The 23,606-nt window shown below is 32.8% G+C and overlaps 2 protein-coding genes across 2 annotated transcripts; both read right to left on the reverse strand.

The window, feature by feature from the left end:
• Positions 1–10,113: 10,113 nt before the first annotated feature.
• LOC108212712 (non-classical arabinogalactan protein 30) lies at positions 10,114–10,665 on the reverse strand. Its single transcript, XM_017384429.1, has one exon. The coding sequence runs from the start codon at positions 10,663–10,665 to the stop codon at positions 10,114–10,116; it is 552 nt and encodes a 183-aa protein (XP_017239918.1).
• Positions 10,666–12,603: 1,938 nt separating this feature from the next.
• LOC108215167 (probable inactive receptor-like protein kinase At3g56050) lies at positions 12,604–17,267 on the reverse strand. The gene is made up of 6 exons (XM_017387545.2): positions 16,820–17,267; positions 16,263–16,344; positions 14,829–15,313; positions 14,416–14,606; positions 14,205–14,337; positions 12,604–13,492 (listed from the first exon to the last, which is right to left on the reverse strand). Exons 1-6 carry the CDS (start codon positions 16,923–16,925, stop codon positions 12,927–12,929), a joined length of 1,563 nt encoding a protein of 520 aa, XP_017243034.1. The 5' UTR covers positions 16,926–17,267; the 3' UTR covers positions 12,604–12,926.
• Between the last annotated feature and the right edge of the window lie 6,339 nt (positions 17,268–23,606).

Genomic DNA, 23,606 nt, shown 5'->3' on the forward strand with positions numbered 1-23,606 from the left:
TTGTTTAAATTAGAATAATATAAACTTAAACCACATTAATTTTCATTATTACCAATATACAATATATTTTATACAATATATTATTAATGAAGTATTTGTCTTAAATAGAATCTCTTATTCCTTTAATCTAATCTATTGATATTGAGATTATTAAATTACATTCATCAAAAAAAATTAAATACACACACACACACACTCGTATTAAATTATTATATATATATATATATATATATATATATATATATATATATAATATTCGGGTTTTTTTTCCGGGTTTCGGGTTCGGATCGGGTTTCGGGTTTCGGATCGGTAGAGGTCATATGCATATCCAAATCCAAAAAATTTCGGGTACAAAAATGAAATCCAAATCCAAATCCAAATCCAAAAAATCGGGTTCGGTATATCCAAAAATTCGGGTTTCGGATCGGATATCCGTCGGATCGGATTATTTTGCCATCCCTAGACACGGCAAGGCAAAACAAAAGGTTAAATATAATCTTTTTCAAAATATCTCAACGAAATTCTGCAGTAGCACTGGCAAATAAATCATAAACTCTTAATGTAAACTGGGTTCAACCCCCGGCTGCAGATTTAATATCTCTATTTTAGAGTTTTAACTTGTGCATTATATATGTTGCTTTTGTGTATCATGTTCATTAATCCTGTTTTATTTTTTCTGCTTTGAATTGATTTGGCGTTGTGCTGAGGCGGATAAACATAACAGCAGTGATGCAAATGAGGTGGTGGAGAATCTAACACACATATATCCATTCACCTATATATCACACAAATGTGTTTCTAATCGGGAATCTGTACTTATCTTTTCATATTTTTTTTCAACATTTTCTAGTATGAACTTTCATGAACATCACTGCTGCATGCACGCTGTGATCGGAACAGCAACTCTGATAGTTTGTGAATTCTACACTAATGGAGAAAAGAATAATGGTGTCTATCTAAGTCTATACAAGTCTATAGCCTACATACAGCTGTCACTGTTTTGACCCCCACTACTTGTAACTAACTTTCCCGCCAGAATATTATTTGATGCATGCTTGCTCACTGACTTGAGCATCTTTCTCCTGTATATTAACAAACTCCGAATATACATATATTTAAGATGGAGAGTATATTGTGTCACAAATAAATAAATAAATAATAGGATAGAAGTAGCTAGCATAATCCATGGTTGAACTGACCTTATTCTAAATTATACTGTTGATGAATAATATTAGGCTAAAAGCTCAAGGCCCTGATCTATAGTACAAATTAATGCTATAGCTCAAGATCAACAAACACACATCTTCCCAAGTTTGACAGTGTTACATTTCCAACAACTTTAAATAGCACTAATTGGAGAATACACAAATCTCTCTGTTTGTGTGCGTGCGTGTGTTTGTTTTGTGTAATTTTATCTGCAAAGAAGTAATACCACGTTACAGAGTCGAAGGTGGGGGAGAGAGGCTGGGACCACGTTACAGAGTCGAAGGTGAAGATAGTGCAGCAGAGTGAGTAGCAGCAAAACAGCGGTTGACAACATCTTCTTAGTTACACCAGCCATGGCCTAATCTTTTCTTCTTCACCAAGCTTCTATTGTTCTGTTATCTCAAAATACAAACAATAAGCACAGGAAAATGTCAAAGTCCTTTTTATATGCCCCTTACCTACAGTCTTTATTGTGTCTCGTAAAACTAGCGGAGGACCATGAACGCTCGAATTTAAGCATGTACACTTGCTTCGCCAAAAATAAATAAATTATGTATGCTTGGAAAATTACTGCAATTTTAAAATATTATCGAATTGGAAAATCTCCTAGAATGTGGTATCGGTCCTCTCTCAGAAGAGGAAATGACTAAATTGGCCCTGAAATAGAGGCTGCAAAGGATCAAACTCGACTGATAGAGTCTTTATTTTAAGCATGCCATCTAGGATACAAAGTATGGTAAATTGGTGCAGAAATTTTGCTTCACTAATATAGAGCAAAATAAAGACTACTTGAGTCACTAAATCTGCGATGAGTAATACAAGGGCTGAGCTGTGACCAGTGAGAGGGGCACGGTTAAGCCATCTAACTATGCATACACTGCAGGCCAAAACAAAATGTTAAATATAATCTTTTTCGAATTATTTCCACAAAGCTCCGCAGTAGCACTGGCTAACACATTACAAACTCTGAATGTAAGCTGGGTTCAACCCCTGGCTGCGGATTTAATTTTGCTCTTTTAGAGTTTTAGCTTTTGAATTATAGGATTTAATTTTGCTATTTTAGAGTTTAACTTGTGAATTATATATGTTGCATTTGTGAATCATGTTAACTATTCCTATTTTATTATTTCTGCTTCGAATTGCTAAGGCTTTAATTTTGCTATTTTAGAGTTTAACTTGTGAATTATATATGTTGCATTTGTGAATCATGTTAACTATTCCTATTTTATTATTTCTGCTTCGAATTGCTAAGGCGTTGTGCTGAGGCAGATCAACCTAACAGGCGTGATGCAAATGAGGTGGTGGAGAAGCTAAAGCACATCATTCACCTATCACAAATATATTTAAGATGGAGAGTATTGTATCACAGATAAATAAATAAATAATAGGATAGAAGTAGCTAGCATAATCCATGGGTGAACTGACCTTATTACTTATTAGGCTAAAAGCTCAAGGCCCTGATTATGACGAGTTCAGTATGTTTTGTCTGATATTACTTCATTGAATCCGCGGTAGCACTGGCTAATAATTCATACATCTGATTATTGATAGGAGTGGTTCAAGGTTTCGAACAGTGAGCAGATAAAATATTAAGAAAACAAGTGTCGTGTGACTTGTTCGCTACGTAGTAAATATATATATTTTTAATAGTTGAAATTCATATGTAAAACACACATCTAAAATCCGCAGTAGCGCTGGCTAAACATATTCAAACAACTTGATGTTATCCAGGTTCGACTCCTGGCTGCGGTATTAATATTTTTTCTTTTTTCTGTTAAATTTGATGAATGATACCAGCCCTTCACTTGATCATTTTGAGATTTAACCCGTTTAAAATATTATCGAATTGAAGCACAAAAATCTGTTAATTATTTTCAAAGGGAGAATGATAATACTGCAAATGTTACCTTACAAAAATATACAAGTAGAAATCTCCAGAGTTGTGGTATCGGTCCTTTCGCATTGATCATTTTGAGATTTAACCCGTTTAAAATATTATCAAATTGAAACACAAAAAATTCTGTTAATTATTTTCAAAGGGAGAATGATAATACTGCAAATGTTACCTTACAAAAATATACAAGTAGAAATCTCCTAGAGTTGTGGTATCGGTCCTTTCGCAGAAGAGGAAATGACTGTTAGAATAATAGTAGTATTATTCTTATAATTTAAGTGAATATAAACTTGAATGGTTGTGACTATTAGAATAGTGGTGTCTATTGAAAGAATAGTAGTGTCTGTTGGAATATGAAAGGGTATCAAGTTTCTTTTCATAGTGTATATATATCTGATGGCCATAGATATTAGACATATCTTGAATACATACAAAAAACACAAACAATAGTCACAATACACAATTCTCTTAGTTTTAGTTCGCTGGTGTCTAAGAATTTGTAGTGCTTATGATTCTTAGAACGTTAATCCGCTCAATCCTGGGAAGCACCTGCCATCTTTCCCTGAAGCACCGGTGGGGAGGCATAGTTGCTTTTAAGGACACCGTTTGCAAAACTGGGATCGGATTCTTTCTGCAGCATACTTCATAATAAACAGGTTCTTTCTCTCTGTTGTAAACTACATCATAATTTGCATGATATATTATGTGTGTATATATGTTTAATACTTATGTTTACTTATAATTTTGTTTTACATATTAATTTAATGTAATTAGGGTTATAACATATTTGCATCTAGAGTAAATATATTGTTCTATTTTACTCTGTTCTTGTTCATCACTCTGTTTTATTCAATTCTTGTTTATATATTTTAATATACCAATTGTTAATATATTTTACACACTAATTTTCTAACAATGACCTCAGAGGCTCAGACCCTGCATAGAGGTTGCAAAGAGTCAAACTCAACTGATAGAGTCTTTAAGCATGCCATCTAGGATACTCCCTCCGTCCCCCTCAATTGTTTACATTGGAGGGGGACACGGAAACTAAGACAATGTATAAAAAAAGAGTAAAATTTTATGAAAAGTGGGTAAAGTGGTGGGACCTATATCAATATTTAATAATAGATTTGATATAGTGGAGGAAAATAGTGGGTGTAATAGTAGTTTTTATTGTTAAATATGAGATAATAGGGGAAGATAGTGGGTGTAATGATGAGAAAAACTTACTATTTATAGTAACATAAAGAAATGAGAGAGACATCCCAAAATAGTAACCGTAAAGAAATGAGAGGGACAGAGAGTACAAATTAACAGGCCAAAACAAAAAGTTAAATTAATCTTTTTTGAATTATATCAACAAAGTTCCGCAGTAGCACTGGCTAAAACATTACAAACCCTGAATGTAAACCGGGTTCAACCCCCGGCTGCGGATTTAATTTTGCTATTTCAGAGTTTTAACTTGTGCATTATATATGTTGCTTTTGCGTATCATGTTCATTAATTCTGTTTTATTATTTCTGCTTTGAATTGATTTGGCGTTGTGCTGAGGCGGATAATGTTCATTAATCCTGTTTTATTATTTCTGCTTTGAATTGATTTGGCGTTGTGCTGAGGCGGATAAACATAACAGCGGTGATGCAAATGAGGTGGTGGAGAAGCTAACACAGATATATTCATTCACCTATCACACAAATGTACTTATCTTTTCATATTTTTTTTCAACATTTTCTAGTATGAACTTTCATGAACATCACTGCACGCTGTGATCAGAACAGCAACTCTGATAGTTTGTGAATTCTACACTAATGGAGAAGAGAATAATGGTGTCTTACTACTCAAGAAGAAAGTGTATACAGAAAGTTGGTATGTGTGAAATACAGAAAGATAAGAGCTACTCCCTCCGTCTCATTTTATGTGACCTCATTTCTTTTCTGGGATGTCCCAAAAAGAATGAACCTATCATACTTACTATTTTTGAACACTGCTTTTCACTATTACACCCACTACCTCTCTATTTTATACTCTTTTCTATTAAACAAATGTTATTACACCCACTACTTTTCTCCACTATCTATTAAAATATTGATAGGTCCCACCACTTTACCCACTTTTCAACTAAACTTACTCTCTTTCACTATTTTTTTTCTTAATCTCCGTGAAAGTCAAACGAGGTCACTTAATACGGGACGGAGGGAGTATATATCTAAGTCTATACAGGTCTATAGCCTACATACAGCTGTCACTGTTTTGACCCCCACTACTTGTAACTAACTTTCCCGCCAGAATATTATTTGATGCATGCTTGCTCACTGACTTGAGCATCTTTCTCCTGTATATTAACAAACTCCGAATATACATATATTTAAGATGGAGAGTATATTGTGTCACAAATAAATAAATAAATAAATAATAGGATAGAAGTACCTAGCATAATCCATGGTTGAAACTGACCTTATTCTAAAATTATATTGTTGATGAATAATTTTAGGCTAAAAGCTCAAGGCCCTGATCTATGATGAGTTGAGTATGTTTCTTGTCTGATATTACTTCATTGAATCCGCGGAAAAGCACTCGCTAATTCAAGGTTTTTCGGAGAAGCACTGGAAAAGCACTGTCTGATATATATACCAGGGATTAGTAGCATTCGGTTACAAGTACTGATAAGTACAACATCACCTAATGCTGCAACACAACTTCATTTTTGGTTCGCAATTGAAAAGTACCAATGTATCACCATATTTAGTGAGCCAAGTCATGTGTTTTAGTGATTTTTCTAGCCAGGGGATTCAAGGTGCAGCTGCAGCCCAAAGCTGTACAAGTCATATGGAGTTAATTCTAAACCTATTTAAATAGGAGGTATTCAGCATCAACACCAACTGAATCCGCAGTAGCACTGGCTAATTAAATATCGAAATTCGATCTAATCCGGGATCGAACCCCGGCTGCGGAGTTTTTGTTTTTGTTAATCTCTTGCCTGAGAAAACATCTACTAAAATTTACTTTACCTGTTAGAAACTTGCTCAGAAATTACATTACTGCAAGAACTCGGGTCAAGCTTCAAAAGATGTGAGTCTTCTTCACTTTATACTTAATTCTAGCGTCTCCTTTGCTGACCTGCCAGAGGGCCACGGTTAAGCCATGACACTTCAGGTCAATATAAAAAGTCAAATATAATCTTTTTCAATATATTCCAACAAAGTTCCGCAGTAGCACTGGCTAATACATCGGATTTAATTTTTCTATTTTGGAGTTTTGACTTGTGCATTATCTATATTGCTTTTGTGTAACTGATCCTTTTAACTATTCCTTCTTTATTGTTTCTGCTTTTAAGTGATTTGGCGTTGTGACAGATTGTTTCTGCTTTTAAGTGATTTGGCGTTGTGACAGGAGTGATGCAACTGATGTGGTGGAGAAGCGCAAATACATAAATTCATTCACCTATCTTACAAATTTGTTTCTATTCCGGAATCTGTAACTTGTCATCACTTAATATTTTTTTGACATGTTCTAGTATGAATTTCAAGCTCATCACTGCCCAGATTCATAGGAACAGCAACTCCGAATATACATATATTTCCACAAGGTTTCTTAAGATGGAGAGTATTGTATCACAAAAAAAAAATTAAGAAAACAAGCATCGTGTGACAGGTTCGTTGTGATCTCAAGTAAAATTTAATTATTAAAAGAGTTTCTAGCCAGACTCTGGATATGGAACATCAAATTTGAGAATTTTCTTTGAATTTTGGGAAATGCAGCCATATATATACTAGGGATTAGTAGCACCAGGTTACAAGTGACAAGTACATAGCATAAGTTCATTTTTTGTTCGCAACCGAAAAGTACCAATGGATCACTATATGTAGTGAGCCAAGTTGTGTGTTTTTAGTTTTTCTAGGAAGGGGATTCAAAGTGTACAAGTCATATGGAGTTCATTCTAAAGATCTTTAAATAAGAGCGATTCTGAATACAAACATGTTGAATCCGCAGTAGCACTGGCTAATTGAAAATCAAACTGTTGATCTAATCCGGGTTCGAACCCCGGCTGCGGAGTTTTCATTTTTATTCCTCTTCTAATTTCACCGTTTAGCAAAACTCATCATCCAAGTCACTGAAAAAGCAAATACAAATTAATCCTATAGCTCAAGATCTACAAACACACATCTTCTCAAGTTAGAAGCTCCCGTCGGATGGGCCTAACTGCTTGATGCATTAACAACTGAGCTGTTACAATTTCTTTTTAAACATTGAAATTCATATCTTACACACACATATAAAATGGGTTTTATATCAAACTGGCCACCCATTACGTCAAAATGTCTCACTTTATCCACCCATCTCATCGGGGACTCGTTTGAGCCACTGTAAACAAAATATATATCATTTTACCCACAATACTATTCATACATTTTTATTTAATAATTTATCAAAAATTAACCATTTGTTTTTTTGCTACAAAATCACCTCGAGTACCTTCATAATTGTCTCTAGTATATATCAAAATAATTTGGAAATTAATAAAGCAACATAGCTATTTATTAAAAAATATATTTAGAAATAAATATATATATTTATGTGATCACCCTAAGTATGTTGCCTTAGAAATTTCTAAATTATTTTGATAAATAATAGAGACAATTATGAAGATACTCAAGTTGGTTTTGTAGTAAAAAAATAAACGGTTGATTTTTTATAAATGATTAAATAAATAGGTATAAATAGGGATGTGAGTAAAATGATATATATTTGGTTTATAGTGGCTTAAACGAGTCCCCGATGAGATGAATGGGTAAATTGAGACATTTTAACGTAATAGGTGGTCAATTTGATATATAACCCCATATAAAATCCGCAGTAGGGCTGGTTAAACATATTCAAACAACTTGATGTAATCCAGGTTTGACTCCTGGCTGCGGTATTAATATTTTTCCTCTTCATTATTTTTTGTGAATATTTAGTGCAAAATATTGTTATTATTATTAAATTTTGTACTTAAGTTTTTAAAGTTGATTTAGGAGTTTATCTAAAATATTTTAAGGAAGCAAACTCATTTTGTACATCTATGCTCTACTACATATATGTGTTAGTTTGATGTTTGGGATATAAGAAACATAGATATATCACATGTCTTGAGACTTCCGTGCTTTTATTTAGAAAATCTCAAATAGGATGAAGTTTTTGAAGTTGATTTGGGAATTTATCTAAAGCATTTCAAGGAAGCAAATTAGTTTTGCACATCTATACTCTACTATGTTAGTTTGATGTTTTAAAAACTAGATATCACCTGTCTAGAAACTTCAATGCCTTTATTTAGAAAATCTTAATTAGATATGTTATTATTATTTTTGACTTAATTTTCTTAAATAATCGATAGTGTGATTTTTTTTTTTAAAAAAGAGTTAATAAAAGTTGAGCATTTATATTTTTTTTCTGAAAATGATTAAAAATAACATATCCAATATGTTTTCTTTGCATCTCAAAATACATGGAAAAAATTAAAATTGACTTGAAGCCAAGCAAGTATTAAAAAGTAGCCTCTCTAGTGCATACAGGAGAGCAAAGATGGGATTCAGACATTATATATGACATATTTGAAGGTAGAGATGCAGAATTAATCTTGTCTATCGAGCTAGGAGGTAATGAGAAGGATACCTGGTACTGGTGTTATGAGAAATTGGGACATTACTCGGTCAAGACTGCTTACATTCTTCTTCAGGAAAATAAAGAAAATCACAGCACACTTGATAATTCTGGGTTCTGGAGAAAGTTATGGCAGTTAAAACTACCATCCAAAATCAAAAATTTCCTATGGCGCGCGGTCTCTAGATGTCTGCCTACTAAGGATCTTCTTCGAACTCGTGGTGTTGACATCAACTCTCTTTGTCCTATTTGCCAGGTTGATAATGAATCTATAGAACATATTCTTGTTAATTGTTCCTTTGCTGATCATTGTCACCAACTAAGCTCTTCCTTTGTGATTCAAGAAGGGTCTAGCTCATTTGCAGAATGGCTTAGCCGTGTATTCGAGAAACATAACCAGACAGAAATTCTCGTTCATGTTGTAATTTGCTGGTTGCTATGGAAAAATCGTAATGATGCTGTATGGAAGCAGAAGAGTATTGATTCTTCGGAACTTGTTACTTCGGCGTTCTCAATTCTTAACCAGTGGAGATCTGTTCAAGACAAAAAATTTGATTGTTTTTTGGCCTTTATGAACCCAGAAGACGGTGTGGACAGTGGCATAAACCAGAGCACAATAGCGTTAAGATTAACACCGATGCAACCTTATTCGAAGAACCCAACAGATACAGTTATGCTTTCGTTATTAGGGATCATTGTGGCAGCCTAGTTGAAGCAGGTTCTAAGTGCAGATATGGGAGAGTTAGCCCAGAATTTGCGGAGGCTGTTAGTATAAGAGAGGCTCTTAGTTGGCTTAAAAACAAAAATCTTGTGAATGTGGTGCTGGAGTCTGACTGCTTGCAAGTAGTGCAGTTAATCCGTAGCTCGTTTTCCAGCTTCTCATATCTTGGTAAGGTGATAGTAGACTGCAGAACTCTTCTTTCAGGTTTACAGAATCAAAATGTTAAGTTAAGGTTTGTTAGACGATCCGCAAACAGAGTAGCTCACTATTTAGCTAGGTATAGCTGTTTAGTAGCTGATCGTAGATGGGAGGTGGGGGATGTCCACCCAGATTTTAATCTTGTATTATGTAAGGATTTGATTCAGTAATATAATCTATCCTTTCGTGGAAAAAAAAATATGCTTTTAAAAATATAGTAAAAGCTCAAAGTTCAACTCATCATACAACAATGATTGATAGGAAGACCGTCCTTAATTTTGGTATCGACTAACCTGCAATGTATTTGATAACTCCGTTTTTCACAGTTGAAAATAAACAAATATAGATAAATTAATAAATTACATTTTACACTGCAATTGAGAACAAGAAAAACAAACAAGATCAGCCGCATATTAGCCGATTAATCATATTAGAACACCATCAACATAAAATTTTAGGGTTTTTTGGCGAAAGGAGAACAATCCACGGGACGAAAAGCCAAAGGACCAGCAGCATAAACCACAGCCTTGTAGCGATCTTTGTAGGAAATGGTCTTGTTTTCGTACTTTAGAGGGCTTCCCAGACCACTAAATCCATAATCCACATTTGTCGGATAGTTGCAATAGACATTAGGCGACGAAACAACTCTGACATAACACGAATTAATCGGCACGTCTAGACTGTCCTCACTAATCTTGAATCCTTTCAATTCAGCATAAAAATACCCCTCCGTATTTGTATTGAACGTTTTGTAATAATTGACGCCTCCATTATCGTCGCCTCTGCAGAAGACGCTGACAGAAGCGTCGTATATAGGGTTGTTATGCGACACCTTCCATGACCCTATTTGCTTGCAACTCTGACAATATACCATGCCTTCTACCACCACGTTGATATTTTTCTTCGGGGCCTTTGAGCCCTCGGCTTCGGCCGCAGTTGAGAAGGCCAATGCAGAGACCAGAAGAACTAGTGAGAGGATGAATGAGAGTTTGAAGTTGATTGCCATGTTTAGTCTGCAAGTTTTTGGGTCTTATGATGTAAAAGCTGAGAAGTGATAAAATGATTTGGATTATGAAAAGGATAGTTGGAAAGGAGTAATATATATAGGTTAACAATCATTGGATTGGTAGTATTTGTATATTGTGGTATGCATGCATGTGAAATATGTTATGCAACAATTACAAATAGACGTGTATGAGACTAAGATTAATTATATACATGCATTTAGCAATGTGATATTGTGAAGATTTTGTTTCGTTTGTCAAATCTCGTATAGAGGGATGCACGAAGTTGATATTACATTTTAAAATCAGATATTTATGCATAAATGTGACTCGTGTTTTTGTTAAAAACATACTGAAAAAAAAACTGGGAATCATATTTACGTAGATCCGAAATCAAATGAAAGCATGTAAGATCTATGTGAAGAACTTTAGTTAATTAATTACTTTAAAATGCTAAAGGGCTTTTGTGAGTTTCATGTTGGAAAAAAATTAATCATATGGCCTGTAACGCCATGGCCGATCCTTTAAAATATTTAGCTAAAATTTAATAAATCATATTATAAATGATTGTTAAAATTTGTCCGCTCCGATCATTGATTATCGTTATCTAAAATTAATATAGTCAACCTCATCATAGACGAGTATTCTACATCATCTATTATCATATTAAAATGATATATTCTACTTGTAATAACTTCAAATAACAATAACATATCATTTTAAAATAGATTTTTTAATAATCACTTTTTAATTAGGCGTTGGATTTATATTGGCTCTCATCCTATATATTAATAATAATGATAGTCCCTGCATCCAAAATTATCTCCACCAATCAAAATCTTTCATTTAAGTAAAACTACCGGTTCTAATTAGTGTGTGGCTATGTGCAGACACCTTTTTCAAAATATAAATATTTAATACAATTTTTATCATAAAATTAATGTCTCACGAATTCAGCATATTTTATATAATGTCATTTTTTGCAGACACTGTCCGGTGTTTTAGGACCCGTTACCTGTTTTTTCCCTGTTAGTTTAATAAGTACTCCCTCCATCCCATTTTAAGTGTCCATTTTGCCAAAAAAAAATTTCCCAAAATATGTGTCATACTCTTTAACCCATGCAATTTTTAGGTGTGTGAAGATAATGATAAAAACATTACATTAATTGTTTCTTAAGATGTGTGAAATTTGCAAAGTGGACACTTAAAATGGGATGGAGGGAGTATTAGTTTATGCTAGTTGATCAAGGATTGAAGATATTGCAAACTGGTTGACTGAAGCCATAGCAATCTTGAAACAGGCTGCTTGGTTATATAGACGTGTTATTAGAGAACATTAACTATAAACACCTGATTCTTTCGTGCCAAAATACACACAGTGCGGTTCACCCAGTCGCGCGGATAGCTGTCGATTCGCTCTCCAGCTTATCAAAAATTAAGGGACTTTTGTTTTCGCACGTCAATCAAGTGCGAAAAAGATTGTCTACGCGTATCAGGTCCAGCAGTACATTTTAGATACCACCGCCAACTCAATACTGCGTATGCAGCTATACAGGTCCTCGATGTGGACGAACAAGTCTCCCACCTAGAGCCGAAATTTCAAAATTATTTATATAAATTCGTAGAACATGTGAAATATATACGAACGAGGGTCTCATAAATCAATTTTGACCAAGACCCGGGAGCTTTGTACTCGGTGCATATGTTTCAAGGGTTCCTCTGAATTTTAAGTGCAAGTGTTCCATCAATCTTATATATCCTTCATCTCTTTACTTTGTTTTTGGTCTCTCAAGGACAAATGAAAAATCTATAAACTCCCTTTTAGGTACTCATTAATATGGGAATAAAATTTATAAAGGAAACTAAAGTATGTATATTGAATTCAAATTGTTGTATATAACGTTTGCATTCAAATCTAATCCATGGTGCACGAGCAAGGCTATAAAGAATCAAGTGTATTAATCAATAAAAAAAATGATACAAAATGAAGCAGGTAATTAGAAGCACAGGAAAACAATAGGAACACAGTAATAATTGTTCCTGAGTTTATGGAACAGTAAATAAATATAAATGAGTATTTTTTTTTTTTCTTGGCCTGTCTTCACAGCCAACTTTTGACAGCAAGTATTATGTATTTTGGCCACACAAAATTCTCCAATTTAAACAATGTACAACTTTCTTCAATTTCCCCAGAATTGGTTCTCTCGCGAAGATAGGCAAACTAGGTAAATCACAAAAGAGGGGTTATAATTGCAAACTTAAACTACAAGCCCTCGGAGGATATGATTTCAAGCTCTGCCCACCATAGAGGTGAAAGTCGCGGGACAGCTTCCTCGGCTCTTATTCTTGTTATCTCTTTAAGCCTAGCAGTAACATTTTTCATTGCTGGCCTTTGTTTTGGGTTGTAATGGCAGCAAGATTTTATAACTTCGCCGATTTGTTCGAGCTGTTCCTCATCAAAAGAAGTCAAAATTTGATCTACCATTTCTCCAAGGGGTTGATCACCTCTTAAATAATCCGATGCCCAGTCCTCGAGTGCAAAACTGTCTACCATGTAAGGGAGCCTACCCGTTACCAATTCAAACAATAATACACCAAAACTGTATACGTTAGACTCTGGACTTGCTTGCATATCTTTTGAAGCAATTTCATTCCACAAGCCAAAATCTGAAAGCTTGGCTGCATAATCTTCAGTTAGGCTAACAGCTGAAGAGTTGAGGCTCTTGTGGGGTATGGGTGGCTTCAGTTGGTGCAGATGCTCGAGGCAATATGCTATACCCATGATTATCCTCATTCTCATTCCCCAATCTAAGTGTTCTGATTCTCTTACTGCAGAATCCACATAAGTTCTCGATTCAGTATATAAAAATTTACTCTTTTTTTCTTCAAATTAAAGATAAAAGATGTAATGAAATTTTATATATAAAAAAAAGATATAAAATAGCTTGATAATAAACCGAAGATGCAACAATCCTGGCACACTTTCTTTGATGTTTTCAAACATCAATGAGGACATGATGCCGGTCAAGGATCCTTCTATTAAAATGGAAATGTAAAAACAGAACATATATATACACATGTATCTAACGAATTTCATCATCATATTAATAATCTATACAGTCGAAGAAAAATGCATTCATCTTATATGACCATGTCCAATGTGTAACCAGGTCTAATAAGAGAAACCTTACACCAGGTAACACTCATATTGATAGTAGATGTTGTGAATATCCATAAAAATATTTAATGTGTCAAGACTTCCAATAATTATACTACTATTTAATGCTACATTTAGGAGTCAAGTCAAGTCTACCACTCCGATTAGTTTGTTGTTCAAGTATTCCCTTGCAGATGCATATATATTATAACATATCTGTGTGCCTGTGAACATCTCTTTGCTTAAACTATCACATTCACAATCTATTTTGCATAATCATAGGCTTGATTATAGTGAACTATGCTAATTTCAACATGCTAAAAGAGGGACCTAAACATTTAAACTTATGAAACAAAAAGAGACCAAGGCAGCAGTTATACTTACTGTGTAGATGCTCAAATAGTGTTCCATTAGGTGCATACTCGAAAACCACCATTCTAGTGAAGGGCTTGTCTTCCTCACAATACCCAATAAGGTTCACAAAATTCTTGTGATTTACTCTTGACAGCTGATAAATCTGTAATCACACCACACCAAAACATAAGAATTGATTACATAATTAAATTAAACATTTCAATAAAATCAATTTACACACCTTCTTCCTGAACTGGGATTCCAGATTCTCTGGCCACTCCTTGGCAGATTCTACTGCAAGAGATGTCACCGCTATTTCAACGCCAGTAGACAAAGTTCCTTTATAGACTGTTCCCGTTGCTGATGTGCTAAGAACATTGCTGAAATCTTCACAAGCTGCCTCAAGTTCTGTGCGTTTGAGGCTTGGCACACCTGTGAGGTAGATAGTAATGTAAAAATGCAGCACACAAACACACAATTACTTGCATTTATAACTATAATATTATGAGATGCATGTCAGTTTTAAGTTCTAACAGAACTGCGAGAACCATACACAATACAGAGACTATCTTTTGCAACCACAGAATAGGATAGCCTTTAAAAGATCAATAGATAAAACAAACCATACAAATAGTTTAAAGTATAAGTACTTACCGGTTACAAACGCTTTCTGCAGCTGCCCACTTAATCCTGTGGCCCAAGGTCGTACAGCAGATACTTTATTACTTCGACAGAAGTATATGCCACTAGCAAGAAGTAATAATAATGCACTACCACCCAGAGCTGCAGACAGCGTTATGGCTAGATGATGTTTAGAGCCAGAACCTCTGCTTGATTGCTCATCGTCTGAACCCGGGGAATTCTCAGGAAATGGAGAAGAAGGTCGAGAAGGAGGGCCACTAGGTACGGTAACTTCTGGAATTTGTGCAGCTGAGGGTGAAGGCGACGGTACTGGAGATGGTACTGGTGATGGAGACGGAGACGGAGACGGAGACGGTGGTTGTGCTGATGATGGCAATGCCTTTATTGTTTTTGGTGGAAACAATGAAGCTATTTGTCTCCGCAAGCTATATCGACGGGGTGCATCAACAACATCTATATCTAGTAGTCTCCGATGAAATACGTTTCCAGCAACGGCTCTGTTCCAGAAAAAGATTAAGCAGTTTAGCAGGGAAAAAAAGAAATAGATTAAGCAGCTTTAGTTAAGTTGATTCAATAATGTGTCATGACTTAATGCAGGATTGCCTAGAAGTTCTCTGTTAGGAAGGTCCATAACTTATCACTAGCTCAGAATAAGACATACAGGCACTGTTATCTGAATTCTGATAGTGAAAGATGTAGTAATGCCCATTTAAATTCAGCAAAAATATGCCTGGAGAATGGTAACTGGCAAATAATTTTTGCATTTGTAATATTCAGTTTACTTCGTCAGGGTAGTATTAGCCCAAAAAATAGTAAAGCGATTTACAGAAAGCGAATGACGTATAAGATCACTATTTCGTCATGAAAACCAAAAATTAGTTACCAAGATACCAAATATAAGAAATTTCATGTTCATCTTGAACGTACTAATAACCACAATGTCCATTTTACAACATTTAAGGATAAACTAATTGAACGTTTGTACAACAGTAGCAATAAAAAGATCTATTTGTTATTCAGCAGCAGGACACAATTATTTTTGTTTACAAACTAGATCACAACATTCACATTGAAGCATCATGTATTGTATTAAATGTGCCCAATATTATTCAATAATATAACAAAATTATTCAAAAAGTGTCCACACATATGCTTAAATTAAAAACAAGACCACAATCAATCGAAGAAATTGAGCATATACAACTTCATCAACCAATATCATATTTTGACAAAAACAAACTATATCGAAATATCATTTACATATTGACACAAATTTTGAATCTGCAACAAGAGTACTATCTTCTCATCAAATCCCAAAAACCAAGCAGTTGCAGTTAATTACAAGTTCGATACTAGTTAGGAACTAATCAACAATTATTCTACATCTCCCACCCTTCATCAAGGCATCAAGTAAATTAAAATGATCTCTTAAAAAAAGTTACTTACGATATCACAACATTTTTATTCAAGGATTCCGCTCCATTCCATGAACCCGGATCAACAACTCCCTCCTTCAACAAAGGCACACCTGCACCACACAATCAGGGTTTTATGTCTCCAAATATTCAATAGTAAATCCCCTGAAAATGAAATTTCTTAACATATTAATTTTATTTCTATACACATCATATAAATTCAATTTTATCGAACAGCAAAACTCGCACACACGATCCCGAACTCAATTGGTCAACCGACTAAAACATGCTTATACACAAGAAAATGTACAATAATAGACATTTCAGTTCCACAAATTAAAATTAAAGAACAGAAAGTACACACACACTTAACATTAATTACACAAATAACACTAAAACCCCATCTCAAATTTTCATTTAATTTTCAACAAATTCCCTATTCACATCTTGCCAAAAGTTATTTTTAAAAACATATAATAACATCATACAAAAACATTAAAAACCCAGTTCAAATTTCAATTCTTTTACTACATATCACCAAATAATCACTAAAAACAAATTAATTTTACATATATAGCTAAAAATTACCTTGTTGATTGAGGGTCAAACAAAATTGAATCTTTTGACCAAGCAAGCAAATCATCAGCATAAAAATGGCCAAGCCATGCTGATTAAATCTCCAAAACTCAATCATTGCACCAACTAAAACAAACCCACGATTTATTTTCCACTAACAAGCTGAAATCAACGATCAAAATGGCACAAAAGAGAGATTAGAAAGAACGAGTTGACTCAGTGGTTTAAAAAAGAAGAAGAAAACAAGTGGCGAATGAATGAAGAAAGCATCAAACAAAGAGCCGGAAGAAGCGAGAAGACATATATAATGGGGTTGCATTACGTGATGAAAGTGAGAGATGGGATTATAGATACATTATAGATACAGAATAATAGTATATAATGGTGGCGTGTTTTTGAAATTGATTAGACTATAATGAGGAGAAGACGAGTCATCAGAGAAAACGCGTTTGATGTTTCTACTGTTCAGATATGGTAAAAACATGGATAAAAGCAAAAATTACTCCTTCAATCCATGTAATCTTTAAGGAAAATAGTAAAGTGATGAGATTATATTTAATGTATAAAATGATTGTAATACTGATAAGTTATAAGAACATCTCCAACGGCGTTGCTTATAATCATTGGTTAAATTGAATCTGTAAGAAATTATGTAAAATTTGTTGAACCTTACATTTTGCTTCAATACTATTGGCTATATTAGTTGGCTATAATTTAAAAAGAGTATGTTATTAATATTTTAGATTGGTAAAATAGAATATATCAGTTCAATATGGTAATAACTGATGTGCAATCTTCCTACAGATTTCTTACAGACCTGTAGAGGTTCGACAAATTTAGAGCATCTCCAACCCCAAAAACCCTTAGCAAAAATTGTATATGTGGCATCTAGGTGGCATCTAGATGGCACTTATAGAGATTATGTAAAAATTGTACCACTCCAACCCTCCACAGTCCACCCCTTGGCAAAAAAATATAGCCAACCATGTTTGGTTGGCTATATTTGTCGAACCAAGTAAGCCCTTAGGTATAATTTTACACAAACAAAATTATAGATAATCCCGTTGGAGCATATACATGTCCCCTTAGCAAAAAATTTACATAATCCATATAGCCAATCAATATAGCCAACCATTATACATTTTGCCCTTGGAGATGCTCTAAGCCATCCATAGGAGGTTGGCTAAATTTATAGACAACAGCTGAGCATGGTTGGAGTTGAGTTTTTCGCGCTGTTGGCTAAATTTTTTTATTTTAGATATGTCAATTCATCTTTTAGTCAAGGGCTCTCAATGGTTGGAGATGCTCTAAGATCAATAGTGAGGGGTGATGGAGTGTAGTAGAAAAAATAAGGGTGTATTTAAATTTTTATATTGTAAATTTTGTTATTTTTGAAATGTATACAATTAAATAAGATGAAAGTAGTAACACGTTTTATTGTTTTTTTAGTTTTGGTTTATGTAAATATCACTTTGTCATAAAATCGCAAAAACTAGTAATATAAATATACATTATGGATAGGAATATTCATATTAAGCATTTTCATAATAGATTATTAAACAAATAATTTTTTAAAATTTTTTGAAAAATCTGTTATGAATTCTCAAATTGAATATCACATATTACTCATTCCAAGAATGAATAATTAACTAAATATTTTTTATTTTTCCTATAAACATATTAAGGAGGGGTATTACGTGTTATCCATTCTTAGAATCGGTAACCAATCGAATAAATTTTATTTTTAAATATAAAATATATTTTTTTCTACAACACTATGACTTCATTTACATATATACCACAATGAATTCAACAATCGTCAAGGTCTCCATTTTATCATTCAATTGTATCTTTGTTAAAATATTATATGTAGCAAATAGCAATATGAATAAATGAGATTATCAATTGTCAATCTGATAACAGAATGATATTTTTTTTGCCATAATTTTAAGTAATTAGACAAATATATACTCCTTTTGCCCCCCACCAGATTTTTTACAGTTTCTTTTGGAGATATGTCATCTAATTATTTACTCCCTCTGTCCCCCTCATTTCTTTACATTACTTTTCGGCATGCTTTTTCACGCTAGTTTAAAATATAGTTTCATAATATATTTTTTTTAAAAATAATCTCTAAATAAAAATTTGATATTTAAACTTTTATCAAAAAAAGAAAATTTTAGAAAAAAGTTATACAACTATACTTTATAGAAACCTCAAAATACGTGCAAACAGTGAACCTAAACAACATGGGGGACTGAGCAAGTACATTTCAAAACTTACCCAAAATAGTCAATGGGTCCCACCACTTCCCAATTTCTACTCTTTTTCACACTACCTTTCCTCCCTTTCACACCACTTTTACTCCACTATCTCTCTTTATACATTAAAAATCAATTGGTCCCACCATTTGACCCAAATTTTTTTCTATTTTCAACTACTTTATACATATTTTCAAAAGATAGTAAAATCGCAAATAAAATTTAGAAAAATATATTTTTAATAATTCCCTGAAACTTAAATAAACACATGTATTGATAATAAATTGTAAAAAAAGATAGTTTATGGTTGAATAAAATGAAAACAAATATTGACGAATCTTGTGAAAATCTTGTTACAAATTGATCCTAGAAAATAAAAATTAAATTATTTTATTAACTCAAATCGACGTTCTGAAAATATTCGACTTATTGAAAAATCCTCGATTAATTTTAAAAAACATTTTACCATATAACAACTATATTTCCGATAAAATTAAAAATCTTTGATTTATCGTAAACTTCTTGATAATTCATTAATTTGTAGATTTTCGATCAATTCTGATTTCCAATTTTATAACCATGATTCAAATACACATCATTTTATTGAGAAAAAATTTAGACATTTTATAAATAACAAATGTGAGAAAAATAATTTCACATACTTTTATTCACGTACTGATGTGTTTAATGTTAGTTAAAAAAAATTCATTTATTATATTTAAATAAATCTAACATCTATACTATATTATCTAAACTAAACATGCAAGATTTGGATCGTCGATTTATGTTACAATACATTATTTAGTGATAGATCATTGAGATCAAGTCGATGGAAACTATTACAGTAAATTTTCTATATGTCACTAAGATGTCAATAAAATTCTAGATTTCGAATCCCGTCAATAATAAATTAATTAATTATATATATTAATTATTAAAATATACTTGTGCATTACATGATTACATGAGTTATAAACTAGAATGTACAGTATAAAACTACAATCTTTCGATCATGTTTGATTTTAGTATAATCAAGTTTCCCAAGAAAGCATATGATATTTTTGACAGTAACAATTACTCCATCTATCATGAATTCATGATTGGTAGTAATAAATTCTGATAGTACTCCCTCCGTCCCTAAATACTTTTCCTGTTTGTACTTTTCACGTTTGCCAACACACACTTTTTATCGTTAATATCTTTCATTTCGTAGTAGCATTAAATATAAAAACTTCACCGTATTAAGGTACTCGTGAATACGAATCTAACAAGATCACTCATGACTATATTTAGTTTTATAGATTAGATGTAAATTAGTAATTTGTCTCATGTTATGAACAGTACCGACATTACAAATAGGAAAAGAAAAAAGATACGGAGGGAGTACTCGTTTTCTGAAAGGATTATTTTATTTTTTTTGGCCACAAAATAAGCGTGGTGACGTGCATGGAGTGCCCTGTAGTAGGCCTGTAAATGGATCGGATATCCGATCCGACCCGATTCGATCCGTAGTTAAATAAATGGATATGGATCCTTATTAAAAAAATCCGATCTGCTAATAATCCGATCCGATAATAATCCGGTCCGATAAAGAATGGATATGGATATGGTCAAATCCGATCTGTTAACGATCCGATCCGATTCATGCTTAACTATATTATATATTTTATATTATATTGTATTATAATATAATATATTATTATTAATATATGAGTACATACAAAATAAAAATTTCTAAAGATACATGACAAAATCCTAAATCATATTTTCTTATAATCGATCTCCTAATTTTTGACATGGCTCTCACTCTTGTTATCCGGTTAATCTGATAATCACTCTTTTTTTTATGTATAGTGAGTATAAACATAGGAGCCGACTCTTCCACTTAAAACCTCCTCAATCACCTGGTTTCGTATTTAAGACATATTTATCAATTTTAATCCTTATTAATAGAGGAGCAAATCATAATTTGCTTACTCCAAAAGTATTAAGCAACTTATTTATTATTTTTCTAATTTACTTGATAAATTCTGTGTTGAAGTTTTTATAGGAACAACCAACAAAGTTTTTATTAAATACTATTTTATTAGTTTTTTTTTACCTATTACGCTAAAGTTTATGAATTAATATAGCTAGAAAATGTCACTTTTTTTGTATGGAAGTTAAAAAATTGTTCACGGAGAAAAAATATATTTCATAATTTTTAGTGGATCGGGGCTCCGATCCGATTATCCATGATCCGAGTGGACCGGATATGGATTGACTTGTAAAATATCCGACTCCTGATCCGATCCGATCCGAATCCGACAAATTTAAATGGATTAGGATATGGATTTAGCTAGATCCGATCCAAATCCGATCCGTTTACAGGCCTACCCTGTAGCCTGTAGGTGTAGGGTTAGTACGAGTAAACCAAACGTCAATGACAAAGTCAGATCTTGATGTAGGGTCCACTTTGTTATATTATTGTAAAACTAGCTGAGAAGCCGCGCGGCAGCCTATAAAAATTGTATTAATGATTCGAAATAAATATTTTTAAAATAAAATAAATTTGTGGTGGCCTAGAAAAATTATTCATGATTCAAAATTAATATTTGTAAAATAAAATAAATTTTATATTCGATACAATACCGATATTAATATATAAATTTGTAAAATTGGACTGTAATTCATGAGTGAAAAAATGAAAATAAATTTCTACATGTAATTAATGATGTAAAGCAACTTTTCAATAACTTACTAATCTGATTCTTAGATCTTTGTTTTTCCACCTGCCACTAACAGTTTTGATGCCACACAGGTATGTCAGCCTTCACATATAAGGTGCTTAAACCTTATATTTTCATGTATACAAATAGATGTCGAAGTGTTTCATGAATCATATTTTCATGTATACAAAGTAACCCATATAAAAATTAACAACAGCAAACATGTCTGATGAACAAAACAAATATTATAAAAAAAAATAACAAACAAACATATATCACTAAAAGTTAATTTCTTATCTTTTCATCGATCAATATCATGTTAAGACTATATTCTTCTCCCTTATTTGGATTTGTCGACTCCAACATTCGACAAACTCTTACTCTTATAAGACAATCATCTCTATCAACATTCAAATCATCTACCATAGAGTGAATCATTATTGTATTAAATGGTGAAGATAAATATTGACATTTTCATCTATCAATATCATCTTAAGATTATATTCTTCTCATGTATTTGGATTTGTCGACTCCCACATTCGACAAACTCTTACTCTTAATCATCTCTATCGTCATTCAAAACATCTGGCATAGTGCGACTCATTATTGATGGAGAAGAAAAATAGGCATAAGAAATTATGTCGCAGAGAATCAAGGTACTCTCTCCGTCCATCTCATTTAGTTACAGGTTTTTCCCCTGCTCGACATGCATTTTAAGGCTCTTGTATAATATAATTCCGTTATTTTTTTTAAAGATTTTTTTTATGTATAAAATTTCAAACATCCAATTTTTATACAAAGAAAAAAGTAGAAATATATTATGAAATTATATTTTCCAGAACATTACAATGCGTACCAAACTTAATAATTTAAGAAGTAAATTTAAGAATTCTTAATATATATATGAAATGATAGTTTAAAAAGAATCGGACTATTTCTGTAAGTCAAAAATGTTAAAAAGTAATTAAATTATTAAGAAGTGAATGAAAGTAATTTTCAGATTAAAAATATTTTTCTTAATAAAGCCATTCGTGAACAATAGGACCGAAAAAACGCGTCCTACAACCGAATCGTAGTATGGAAACCCATATCTTAACGAAAATTTAAGTTAAAATCATTAATACGACAAAAAAGAAGAAGTTAAAATCATTAAACAAGGGTTAAAAAGCGGTGAATCAATAAATAATTAGCAACAAAACGGTGGATGATTTAACCCCAGGGACTCGTTTAATGATGTTAGTCTGCTTTGTCCGTGCTTATAGAGTGAAGTTACCTGGAAGTGAGGTGGTGGGGTCAGTGATTTGGATTTTTGTGTTAAATTCCAAGCAAGTGTGTTCGAGAGCCAGTACGGGGTTTTGACGAGTTCATATTCACACAGATATACTGTAGTAACATATATTCTGCCCGTATTATTCGTCTTGATCCTAGTATTCTCTTCTGTCAATTCATATGTTTGTCCATTCTGGTGGAGCTGTTCGGTCTCATTTCTGCTGCTTGCTTAGATTACTGGGTTCATTCTCGATTAGTTTAACCAATTAAACGTGATTAAGCTCGAATTCTTTTACAAATTCAGCTTAGGCGACCTGTTACAATGTCAAATATCAAATCTAAGCCACTTTCGAAGAACTGGAATAATTTTGTGTTGTTACTAAATATAACTAGTTAACTACAGGGACTAAATATCTAAAATTATAAGAAGTTTTCTTGTAAATATTCAAATCCGAATTTTTTTAACTAAAAATATAACATTTTTTTCAAATATTTTACAAAATACTAGTAACCATATGCAACTATAATTTCAAATCTGGAGGTCAATTAATTGAATTGCAT

The sequence above is a fragment of the Daucus carota genome, chromosome 3 (genome assembly GCF_001625215.2).
Source record: "Daucus carota subsp. sativus chromosome 3, DH1 v3.0, whole genome shotgun sequence".
NCBI lineage: Eukaryota > Viridiplantae > Streptophyta > Magnoliopsida > Apiales > Apiaceae > Daucus > Daucus carota.

Coding starts and splice junctions, on each gene's coding strand:
- LOC108212712 (XM_017384429.1), bottom strand. CDS start 10,665: ATGGCAATCAACTTCAAACTCTCATTCATCCTCTCACTAGTTCTTCTG.
- LOC108215167 (XM_017387545.2), bottom strand. CDS start 16,925: ATGATTGAGTTTTGGAGATTTAATCAGCATGGCTTGGCCATTTTTATG. Junction 15,314..16,262: donor AATAAAAATGTTGTGATATC/GTAAGTAACTTT, acceptor TTTCTGGAACAG/AGCCGTTGCTGGAAACGTAT. Junction 14,338..14,415: donor AATCCCAGTTCAGGAAGAAG/GTGTGTAAATTG, acceptor GTGTGATTACAG/ATTTATCAGCTGTCAAGAGT.